This window comes from Geospiza fortis, unplaced genomic scaffold (genome assembly GCF_000277835.1).
Source record: "Geospiza fortis unplaced genomic scaffold, GeoFor_1.0 scaffold275, whole genome shotgun sequence".
NCBI lineage: Eukaryota > Metazoa > Chordata > Aves > Passeriformes > Thraupidae > Geospiza > Geospiza fortis.
In genome coordinates, this window is record NW_005054341.1 from 375,574 (window position 1) to 388,371 (window position 12,798).

The following is a 12,798-nucleotide window of genomic DNA, read 5'->3' on the forward strand; positions in this document are numbered from 1 at the left end:
CAGCACTCCTATTTCTCCACTTAAAATTATTCACCACAGAATCAGAAGTCCTGATTGTTTGTAAACAAAACAAAAAAAAGGAACATTTCATTCTAAACCTACTGTTAATTGTGAAGCTTTCCTTCCCAAAAATGTCCAACTCCATACCACATGCTGCAGAGTAGGCTACCATTTCTAATTTAGAAGAGATTCAAATGAAATATTGGCATTTAAGTTTAAAGCTAAGTCTAAGACAGGGACAGCAGATGCACGACATGACATACAAAAAGCTGCTGAGATTTTCAAAGCCTTTTCTGGAATTCACTTGATATTCTTTAAACAAGTAGCATCTTCTCCAAGTTCAAAGTTTTATACAGCAAAGAATAGGCTTCAAAACAACTGAAACATGCCAGGATGACATCCATTCTTTCCATACAGTCTGCCTTCAGCTCAAAGAAGATGGAAGAATCCTCCCTGCTATCAGAACCCGGATAGCCTAGACACAGCCCACTGTCTAAACCATTCAGAGTATGAGCCACAAACTGCAAAACTGGCCCAAGCCATTTTGAGAAATCCTACGGCAGGGTTGTAGGGCTCTCCTCTAGCAGGAGAGGTGTGGAATTAACTGCAAAATCAGAACTATCCTGGCCAAACTGGATCCAGGACAAGGCATTTCTCAGGCTGGCTGTCAGTGCTGTTCTGGAGGAAAGAATAAGGAAAAGCACATCTGAGACCATCTGGCTGCAAGATGAGTAATGCCTCTGATGGAGGTCCTGGGAACACACCAGCTCTGAAGGAAAAAGACCATCTTCCCCTCACTAATACTTAAGGAAGGAGAGGAAGGCTGATCCATTCCTGGAAAATCCATACCCATCCATAATGTATGAGCAGTAACAGCCAGCAGCACCTGCCAAGGCATTCAAGCAGAGAGATGCAGAGCAACAAATTCGATGGTCAGTGCACCTCTACCACAGGCAACTGTTTTCTAACAGGACACAAGATTTCACTTCACCCTTCTGTTGATCTCAGACTCAGTAACCACATTATTAATTGCACGTGATGGGCACAAACTGAAAGCTATTTAGGAATGCTCGCTGTTTTGAACATCTAAACTGTATTCCAGAGAAAGCCACGTGCCTGGACTTCTTTAACCACTGGAATGAGCACAACAACCAAGAGAAAGGCTGAGAAAGGCATCTGCTGCTACCAGCCAAAAGGCAGAGGGAGCTGGAACACAAAGTCTGTGGTGAGCACTGTCTGACAAGTCAGCAGCCCAGGAGAAGCCCAAGTCTCCTCCAAGTGCCTGGACTGCGATGGGGTTCAGTTCCACGGGCCGGTGCCACCTCTGCACATCAGGAGGAGTCTGTCCCACACACTGGCCAGACACAGCTCTACCCAAATGGCCCAAGCCCTCCCCTCACTGAACTCCTTACAGTGATAAAGGAAGGCAGATTCTGGCTCAAATGAAACACAGACACTGATGGACCCAAGTTTGACTCACAGCACGCCAGGGAATGCATAATCCAGCACAAAGTATGTCCTTTCAGCCTGGCTCTGTGGTTTTTCCTTGAAGAAATCCATGAGCTGCAGGAAACTTTTTGATGCCATGAACTACTTGAAATGGAGGATTTTGTATTTTAAGGGTGAGGAATCGCTACAAAACAAGGTCTCTTCAAGCATAAAAACTCAACCAAAATGTGGAAATGAGCCTCTTGGAATTTATCAGACATGACTGGTTCCCCATAGTGTTCATAAAAACAGCAAAATCACTGATGCCAATATTAGGATGCTGAAGGATTTTCAAATAAAGTCAATCAAACCTTTCACAGGTCTCCAGGCACCATTTTTTTCCCCTGGCAAGAGGAAATAACTTTTACCCCCAAGAGGAAAGGGTTTTAACCCTAAAGCTGCCACAGCTGCCAAGACTTTAATCTTCCACCAATAACAAGGTCTCTAGGCAAGGGTCACTAGAAATGTCAGGAATATATTGTATCACAGGGCTACAACACCTCTGGGCTTGGTGAAAAAGCCCAACACCGCCACTGGAGACATGATGGGAGAGAATGAGAGGGAAAGACCACGGTGGAGCAGGTATATTCAGCTGAACTTTAAAACAGTAGCTTAAACATGAAAACATTGTTTCTTCAAAGGTCTTGATATATAGCTAAAAATATTATTTTTCTTTTTTTTTTATGATTCCTGTTAGGATATCCCAGTGGAGCTAAGAGGTAGATGTTGATGGCCATAACTCCTTTCCTACCTCAACATCTAGAGGACACTTCAAAAGAACATGAGTTCTAAGAGACATGTGTGGACTTGAACCTGCAGTTTCATGCTGTTGTCTGAATAAAGCAAGCTGTGCCAGAGGTTGACAGGTTTTTGCCTTTTCACACAACAGACTCTTGTTAGATTTGCAACAACTCAGAACAGAATGAAATTCTGAGGCATAGCAAATAGGTGGAAAGTACCACAATAGAGCCTTCTGTATTTTCTCTTATTAAATGCTGGCAAACAGACCCTAACTAAGTCAGCTGCTGAAAGGCTCTATCTCCAAAAAAATCTGCATGTCCTTTGGCTCTCACAAGCTCTGATGCAAAGAGGATACCACAAAAAGAGACCAAGAACAGCCATGACTGGGAGCATCTGCCCACTGCCATCAGCTCAGCTCTGGTTCTGGTGCAAGAAAGAGCTGGAGACTGATTGCAAATGGTTTGTATTAAACCACTCATTTTAGCTCACTCAATAACATGGTGTTGTAGGGGACCACCTGAATGGCACAGCTCAGCAGCCTCCATTTCTGACATCACCTTAACAGATGACAAGTGCAAAGAATAGAAGTACACAGAACATCCTCTTCCTCAAAACTAAATAGCAAATGTAAGGTCTTTTATGCAAAAGACAAACTCCACAATCCTCTCTTTTGCAATGGCAAGAAAACAGCAGACAGAGGACAGGCATTACCCATATCCTATGACCCATATATGCGCACACATAAAACCCCCACAAAACAAAATATCTTAATGAAAGGAATAAGAGAAAGATACCCCGTAAACAAATACAGAACTGTCATCTACTATTCTCTCTAAAGTAACTTTTGGCATTTAAACATGGGTTTGTACAGTGAATGTTTCTCCCTAAATATGTGTCATTTGCTGTGCATTAGATCATCTCTGATCTGTCTGAAGTTGATGGATACACCAAGTTCTAAGTCCACAACCCAGTCAAGATTACACTGAACTTTTTTCCTCACATTTTCAAGGAGAAGTCTTTATTTTTTGCTACACTACTAATTTTTTATTTAATTATCTCATTTTTTTACTAAATTAGGCATGGGCCCTGCAAAGCTTTGTGGGGTTAGTTTTGTTTGTGGTCTGCCACTGTGCCTTTGTAGTCGACAGAAACACTTTGTGTGTAGTAACCACAACATACCTGGTACTCAGTGGTGAATCAAACACCCAGAATTGCTCTCACTAAACTACTAACACAGAGAAAAGAGGCATAATTTTTCTCAGGAATTGGCCCTCCATTTCTATCTGGACACATTCCCATAAAGACTTACAAAAATTTTCCAAATATGAATAAAGCCACAAAAATGTTTGCAATTTTAAAAGCTGTAATTTCTACCTTGGTCATATGATAATGAAACTTAAGAACAAAGGACAGTATTATTGTGTAATATGGTAGCATGGAAAGTTTAAAAGAAATTCCTACTCATATTTAACAGTGAAATTATACCCCCAATTACTTCCAGTTAAAATGAAAATAAAAAGGACTCCAATGCTCAATACATACCTGCAACCATTTTTTTTTTTCTTAAAATATCATGATGATTTTTCTTTTGCTGGTGATTGCTTGCAGACTTTTACTGAGACTCTTAGGTAAGGCAAGGGTTAAAGATGTATAAAAGACATTTTCTCACAGTTTAGAGAGAGCAAAACAACACATTTAGGAAGCCAGACAGCTAAAAGGTCAAAGCGTTACACTTCCAGGTCAAACTTCTGGTTGCAATTAAGTAAATTCCTCTGAACGTTTCTAGGGAATTCACATTTCTTTCAGGTTTTATTTCAAATCCCTACTCTTTCTTGCTTACATTTTAACCAAAACAATATTGCTCTCTTTAAAAACATTTAATAAAGAGCACTTTTTTTAAAAAAAGGAACCCAATAGTCAATTTCAAGGTAAGAATCAATCCTTTTTTTGTCACCTCATTTAATGTACAGTTGAACTAAAGGCAAAAGAGGCTATTAAACCTAGTTAATTTTTAGAATCACAACATTTCAACCAAAACAGTGAGCACTCAAAAAACCCCAAACCTATGTAGTGCTAGTGCCTAGAGCTAAAGCAGGTCCCTGAGCTGGACCCTGAGAATCCATCCTCTGCATTCCTGATTCCAAGGGATGGGAGCAGCCCTGAAACCTTCCGAGAGCACGCACAAAGAGCACCTCCAAGAGGGACAGATGTGGCAAACAGGAGTAAGGCAGTCAAGTAACGAATTGTGCTTAGGGACAGATTTTCAAATTGCCTTCATGTGCCCTCCAAAAATGCTGAATTCCCACTTGGAACAAGCATGCCAAGGGCTCTTTCCAAGGGTATGTTCCCTGGCCTAGATGAGAGTCACTTTGCTATTCTCAGGTGAGTATCAAATCAGAAATTAAAGGTGGGGTTCATCTGGCCTAACTTGAAACACCTGCATCAAACTAGTACCCTAAACTTCATTTTTAACTGATAGAGATAAATTACCTATTAACTTCCAGCCAACTCTGAGAAACTGAGACACACCACTCCACTTTGTAAAGACACCATGATTAATGCATGCTGATTTTTTGCATAACTATAGAAAGAAAACTCCAAAGATAAACTTTAAATTTGCATAAATATCTGTGTCATTGCATAAACTGCAGTACTAACAGCAAAATCCCTCTGCAGAAATATTTGGATGATAAAGGAAGACCTTTACAGCTCATATAGATATGTAAGAGAGTAGCTGTTTGTGCATGCAAACACTCTTTTTTTTGCACACACACATAACTAGGACTTATTCTCATACTATTTTTCCTTCTCATAAAATGAAAAAAATCATATGGGAAGAAGAGACAAACAAATGCAAATGAAATGAAAGCAAGAGAAAGTGATAGAATGCATTAAGGCAGAGAGTATTTTAAGGCTAGAGATCAAGACTGTTTTCAAAACCAACACCAAATTCTTCCTTTTCACAAGAATACACTGAATTAAACAACTGTCCTGTTGCTTTTTTCAATCCAATACTACCTACATAAACCACTTTATTAAGGACATCTTTAAAATAAGTGCGACATTTCACGAGGAGCTGCCACCAGGGAAGAAGCAAAATACAGAGAACACCTTCAACCCAGCTGGTGCTGCAGCTGCAAATATCCCACGTAAAACAGGGACAGGCAATTCTGAGGCCTCTGCCAAGATCAGTGTCACCACAGAAGAGCCTTCCAAAGGCAGATGCTTGAGTCCAGGCAGTGCAGGAGTTCCTGCCAGCCTCTGACTGGATGGGGGCTCAGCTGCAGAGGGGCACAGTGGTAAGGAAGGCCCTGAAGGGGAAGATCAAAGGTCCCTAGAGGCAAACACCCACAGGGATACCCTAAAATACAAGGGCCAAGTGCACATGGTTACCTCCCTGACACTGCCAGGCTCCAAGCCCTCTCAGCTCAGGCCTTTAGTGCACCTCAGGAGATTCTTTCTCCTCCCTGGAACACCCTCCCATGTTGCTGTGGAGGCAGCACAAGCCTTTATCATATCTGTTATCCTTTGGCAAAGAGCTCCCCAGCTCTCCTAACTACCACAGCATTTCCATGCATTTGATACGCCCTTGCTCTCAAACTGGAAGAGAACGAGACAAGAAATGATTTCATACATCTTGGTTGTATTCCCCATAATTGATATATTTTCTAGGCTGAAGAGTCCAGGCACATGTAACTGTTCCCTGTATTGCATTTCCTCATCTTAAATCATCTCTGTTGCCCTTCTTGGCATTATCCCCAATTTTACTGTATTACAATCTAAGGCAAGATAGGAAAAAATCACAAAGAAAGAAAACACCCAAAGAGCATGTAAGTATGGACATTCCTTTTGTTCTTGTCAAATGCACATTACCCCGAGAAGAGAACAAAATGCCAAAAAAAAAGAGTTCAGATATATAACCTTGATCTTCTAGAAGAAGAATGCTTTGGTGAAAAAAAGATACCCTTATTCTCCATTATCTGGCTGTAAAAAATGGGGGGTGGAGGCGAGGGAAGTAATCTAAAGCAAAACCAGGAAATATTAGGTACAAGATACTAATCAAACCATTTTTCATAAGTTATTGCATAAGTTACTGCATACTTCAGGGAGCTCTGTTGTCACAGACAGATGACTGTAAGTTTAAAGTTCACACAGATCTGCAGGACTTGGCCACAAATCATAAATGAGTCCATTGCAGAGAAGCTGCAATGCAATTCTTTTGAGAGACAGATATTACAATGTGCAACTCCAAATCTCAAAGTTCATAGGAAAGACTCCTCCCCAGACCCCTATGGCAGCACCCATTGAAATGTTGTAAAGCTGCAAGCAAGGCCCGTGAAAAGACTTTAGTTCAGACCCAAGCAAATAGTTTTACAGCAGAGGAGTGTGAGTTAACAGCTGGGAGGGTGGGAATAAATCAGTTTTGCTGTTACAGGATTACAATGTGGGACATACCCTACAAGCATTTCCCACAATTCATGTCCTACAGCAATAGTGAACACTCCTAAAGCAAACTGGGGCAGTCTGAAAAGGGTGTTTCCCTTAAAAACATCATAATGTTCAAATTAAAATGCAAGGCCAAAAGAGTTTGGAATATTTGCCATCATGATTTATTGTATATTTTTTGTGTGCTTGCAGGAGCCAAAAAAATTGTTTCATAAGCAAGAGAAATGTATTTTCTTATGAAATTGCATCTTATGCGTTTTTCTTTATACTAAATAAGACATGAACTTTGACTCCAGATCTTTGTAAGGCTGAACTACTCATAACAGCTATTGTCCCTCTTCCAGTTTCTCATTTTAGTAAGCTTGTCACAAGTTAATGTCTGAGAATTTCAAGTCTGAGATGTCTACCTGTTAATAAAGTACGGTCACATTTGTAAAAAGCAACTGGGTGAAAAGATGGACTCAGGAAACATGATCACAGCAAGCCCCATTTCATGAGAGAAGAAAGTTAAAAATATATTAAAAAGTACACAGAGTCCCAGGGAAAGCAGATAAAATCAAGCTGGGAACTCACTGTGCCATATGACAGCATGCTCTCTAATTATTTTCACTGTAGAAGAGACTGTACAATAAAAAGATCTGAAATCAGAGCAAAAATGTCCCACCCTCAAGCCAAGCAAAACAGCAAGGATGCTAGGGAAGGAATGAGAGTAGGTCTGAAAATTACTCGTAGGAAAAACATAGTTTTTCCTCCCTCAAGAGGGGGAAGAAGGTCAGTTTACAATACACCTTCTTCCTTCCTTCCATTTCTAACATTGACATTTCTATCAGCCACATTTTTTACTTCTCCTTATTGTTTCCTCTGTGCCCATGTAAACCTCACCTTCTTCCTTATTGTTTTCAGTTCTCCCTTTGTCATTTCTCCTGTATTTAATTCCTCTAGTCAGACCTCTGTAGTCTCCTCTTAATTCTCACTGCCCTTGATCAAAACCAGACATTTTCTGTGGAATGTGAAACTTCAAATAATGCAATCACAAGCCATACCTGGCTGATGCCCTTCTTGCATGATTTTGGCCATGCAAACTGGATGCAGGCAAAATTCAGCCTTTGAAAATCCACTCCATTTTAAATTTCTCTTTAAAAAATAAAATAAACCAAAGTCAAACACATTTGGACATTAATTAAACATAAGAATCAGAACATTTATACCAAAGCCTATGTCCAAATACTAAATTAAAGCTTACTTTGGCAAATTGTTTGTACTGGCCATTTGGGAAGGGTGTGGAAATTGTTCAGACAGAAGGAAGAATAGGAAGAACTTGCTTGTCTTGGCTACTTTCTCTCATTTTTCCATTCTTTCCTTCTTTCTTTCTTTCTCCTGTGTGTAACACCCACAGATTTCCTAATGAGCTGGTATGCGACCCACCACACACTGAGTGTGGGTGTAACTCAAACGAAAAAGAAATGTAAATTAACAAGTAACTTGCACGGATATTTACATTAAGTGTCACAAAAAATGAAAGGTAGTGTCAAGTAATACTAATATTAAACATAATATAATGTTAATACTAAGAAGAAGCTGTGATAGGTGAAAATTTTCTCTTCAAAATTGTTATAGTAGTGAGGAAGTAGAGGACTTAACAAGTCTTAAGGTAGCTTGGCTTCTAGTTCTGAAATGAAACCTAATACATCATGCCTTGACATTAAAGGTAGTCTAAAATCTTATTAGTACAGGTCCAATAATTCTCTTTTCAAGAAATGTTGAATACATCCTGCAGTGTGTACAGCAAACTAGTTAAAATTGACTTGAAAAGATGCAACTACAGCCAGGGGTGGAATGCTGACCTGGGACACTGGGAAGAGTAAGCAAGCAGTTAATAATCATGTGCAGGATCCCCCTATAGATACACACCTCCTTACAAGAGCAGGGGGCTCACAGCAGTGCAACTCCACACAGACTTGAATAACTTGGAGCAGAAGAAGCCACACAGAGCTTGAAGAACTCAGAAACTCCTCCTGAGCTCCAAAGGCAACAGGAGCTGCAGCTGAAGCCTTTTCCCAGCAGCACCTCTGTGGGGCACATGGGGCTCCTGCACTCCCCTGTGTGGTACAGAACCCCGGCAGCCGGCAGGGGCTGCAATGTGGCGCTGACAACACAGAGCCATCTCTGTGCTGCAATGTGGCACCTGATCTGTGTAACACAGAGCCATCCCCTGCAGGCCACAGCCAGAGAGCCCTGCTGGGATCCCAGGAGCAGGCACAGCACCAGAGGCAGCTGCTGCAGCCCCCTGGCCCGTGGCTCAGCTCGAAGGGTCAGTCCTCACAGGCAGGGCCCCTTGCCCCACTGAACACCCACCTATTCTGTTATTTCCTTCCCAGGTAAGAACAGACTCCAAGGGAACTTGAAGAAACTTGATTCTTGGGCTTGAACAAAGCACTCCTTTCTTACAAATTACAGCCTTGAGCAAAGCAGGCTGAGAGAAAGAGTTGGCTTTGGAAGTGAAGCTGAACATGAGTGTTCGTTATCACAGCCTGTTTTCTTCCTTTAGTTCTTTATTGTTAATTAATGACAGTGAGATTAACTGCAGAAAACTGATGGAACAGTCATTCTGCCTCATCCAAAGTAAATATCCTTTAATCTAACACTGTCACCACTGATATTACTGATGACCTTCTCAAATGCATATCCCTAAGTTTTTAATTTTCAGGAAACAAGGGGAAGAGTCATGCAGAAGATCAGCTCCCAACCCTGGGACAGCACACCAGTATTTTTACTGAAAAGTTCATGATGTGAAGGGAAAATAGACCCTAAATTCTAACAAACACACTGAAGTTAGTGTTTCATCTACCTACATATATAAAAAACAACTATTATGTCTGGCAGTTTCACCTTATAAAATCATCATTTTTTTGCAAAACTTACTTTTTACTAAGGCAGGAAACTTTAAAAAATAAATAATAAAAAACATCCCTTCATAAAAGAAAACACATAAAAACCCCAACAGATCTTAGAAATTCTGATCCCACCATCTGTAATGTTCACTCACAACCAGAAACGTACCAGGGTCTGAAATTTCATGTGCTTGACAAACAATAATGATATTTTAAAGGGATAAAACGTAGTTTCAACTTGCAAGGAAGAAAAGGGTTTGGAAATCCTTTAGTGGCCTGAAGCATCTCTTGCTTATGAGGTGTTGTGTTCTTGAGGGGTGGGAAAAAGCCCCTGTCATGCCAGAAGAACCTGGCTCCCATATATGCCTAAAATGTTGCAATATGAAGCCAACCATACAGTATATAACCTGTGTTTTATCATTATTATTGACAATAGCATGTAAAGCTGCAACCACCAACCAGCATTCTATAGGAATACACCTTTTTCAACAATGGAAAGCATTTTAAGAGGCAAAGAACTAGTTCCCAAATGAAACTGTTCATCTAATACATGCTGAGTTGTAAAATTTATGACTATACTGATGATATAATACAAGTATGTAAACACATGCATTGCAGAAGCCATACTCCAGTAGAGATCTCTCCTGGATTTAAGGAAACGTGACAAAGCGTGGCCAGCACAGAGCTCTACTGCTGCAGCCCTGCTTTTCTGAGACAAGTTTATAACCTGCTCCAGGCTAGTAACTAACACCAGTAATTTTTTGCCTAAGAACTATTTAAAGATAAATTGCTGGTATGATATAAGACCAACAGATGAGCCTATCAACTGTAAACCCCACATTATGCTAACAATGAAATGTTGTTAAACAAAAACTGGCACCATTTAGGCCCAAAGCTGATCTGGCAGTAAGGCCCAAGCTACAGAGATAAGGATCTTTAGTTTAAAAGGTGGATGTACTGAAATGGCACCTGCTGGCCTCAACACCCACACACACACAAAAAGTGAGTTCCAGATGGGTGAAGGCTGTTAATCTCCGCACTCCCAAGGTCATGGGTGCTGCTGCCAGGCCTGCAGTAGCACTGGCGAAATTACAAATGTCACTTATCACATCACACCAACTTTTTAAGACTGAACAGATTGCCAAAAGTAAAAGGAGAAGTAAAGATATTATTTCTGTATTTAAAAATTCTAAAGTAAATGGGTGAGTGGAAAAGAGATTTAACTAACCATCAAGACTTCCACCAATTTTGCAGGACCAAGGATTGTATAAGGAATTTTTTTAGTTCTAATGATAGGGTCTGAGACTAATAGTACCAGCATTATGTTCACTTTTACACAACACAGAAAATTAAAATCCACTTAATTTTTTCACTAACATAGTTGAAGTATTTCCAGACCAAAACATGAACTATTTCAGGCCTTGCTGATGGCAAATTTCTCACAGAAAATAGAAAGAACAGTATTTTCCACGGCACTTTATTGCACACTAAGTTAAATAATTTCTTTTACCGGTAAGAAACAAAGGCCCAGATGATCCCTGTTCCGTGGGCTTCCACTGACCACGCTGCTTAGGTGCCTCCAAGTAGTGTTTGACCCTTGAAGCAACAACTTCTTCCAGCAGCTTGCAGACCTCCTGAAAGAGAAACCACTGGCCTGGTTTGATCTAAATTTACAGAACTGCCCAGAGGCACACAGCAGAAACCAATACAAAATTACCCCCTCTCCCATTAAAAGGAAAAACACTGAGGAGAAGCACATGAATTAGGAAATGGATGGGAACGAGGAGGGGAATCAAACAATTTTTCTACAGAACAAAAGAGGAAGTACATTATGAAATTCTTACTTGGCAGATGAAATACATTATATTACAATACTAACTTTTTAAAACCAGAAATTAGTTTCATATGCATGGAAAGTAGGAAAAAAGACATGTTAAAAATGTATCACAACATTAGGTATTTAAGCAAAATTTTAGTAAAAATCCTCTCAGGAACTGTCACCACACTATTCCTGTGTAAGAATCCTTATAAACCACAGCAGATATTTTGCTCCAATTCTGAGTAATCTGGGGGGGAGGGGGGAGTGGATAAGACTGAACAAATTAGGTCACAGCAACTTAATTGCTCTAATTAATTTAGATTTTTCTGCTCCTAAACATAACTGTTCATATCTTTCATACTTTCTTCCACAAAGCACAATAAAACCACATACAACTCAGGAAGAACAAAACCTTCTGCCAGAATTAGCCAGAAAAAAAATACTTGGAGTAAAAATCAAAAATTCATCTCTTGAATACCAGCATAAGTTTTAAGCTTAATACACACACACATACCTGAGACTTTTCCCTCAGTATTCTCATTTTCCATTGTTCATAACTACGTGCCCACAGCAATGATACTTTGTGGCACACAAAAATATAATTTTACCTCTAAAATGTGTTGGGGTAATAGATAAAATTACATAAGTAGTATCTAAATTATCTTGCATTGAAATTTCCTTTTGATTAATGCAGAAAGTACTCAGAACAACAAATTTCTAATCAAAATCTAAATGAAAGCAGGGCATATACATTAGTCAATCACAACCAGTATTTTCTCCTTACAGTAAGAAATCCATTTTCCTTTCTGCTTGTAGAGCACAATTATAAATTTCTGTATTTGCTTGTCCTTCTGTTTAACTCATTAAAGTGCTCCCATTACACATTCCTTCATGGAGTTACGAGAAGGTCTCAGAAGCAGCAGAAACATGGTGTGTCTTTGGTTCCTTCCACAGCAATAAACATTACCTTGCACTTCCTTCATTTACATGGAACATATTTCACTTGTTAGCTTTATGGAAATGTTATTTAAATGGCTCCCCACAAAGAACCATACAGACCTCAGAGAGCAAAGATAAAACTGTGACTTTGCCATTCCAGGGGAACAGGGGTAATAAAGAAAGGACAGGGAAATTGGAAGGGCAGAAAGAGGGGAAAACTGCAGCATCTCACAGCAATGCCAGGAGTCCTCCACAGCCAGCTGGCCACAGCAGTGTGCCATGGTGGTGATTCCAACACCCAGCTGTATTCCCTCACTCCAGGGCCATGCTTTGGGCACTGGGGTGGTTCCACCCTGCCCTCCCCATGGCATGTGCTCGAGGAGCCAGCAGCCAAAGGGCCGCTGGGACAGCAGCACCAGGATCCTGGAGCTCAAGCCAATGACTTCCAGCCAGGGGAAGCAGGGGATCAGCAGG

At 40.4% G+C, this 12,798-nt stretch overlaps 1 protein-coding gene across 1 annotated transcript in view; it reads right to left on the bottom strand.

Annotated features, from left to right (window-relative positions):
- The window catches only part of SLX4IP (SLX4 interacting protein), a 69,309-nt gene that overhangs the window by 21,460 nt on the left and 35,051 nt on the right, over positions 1–12,798 (bottom strand). The window contains exon 5 of the mRNA XM_005422617.2: positions 11,077–11,200. Within this exon, the coding sequence (XP_005422674.1) occupies positions 11,077–11,200 (124 nt within the window). The remainder of the gene's footprint in view (positions 1–11,076; positions 11,201–12,798) is intronic.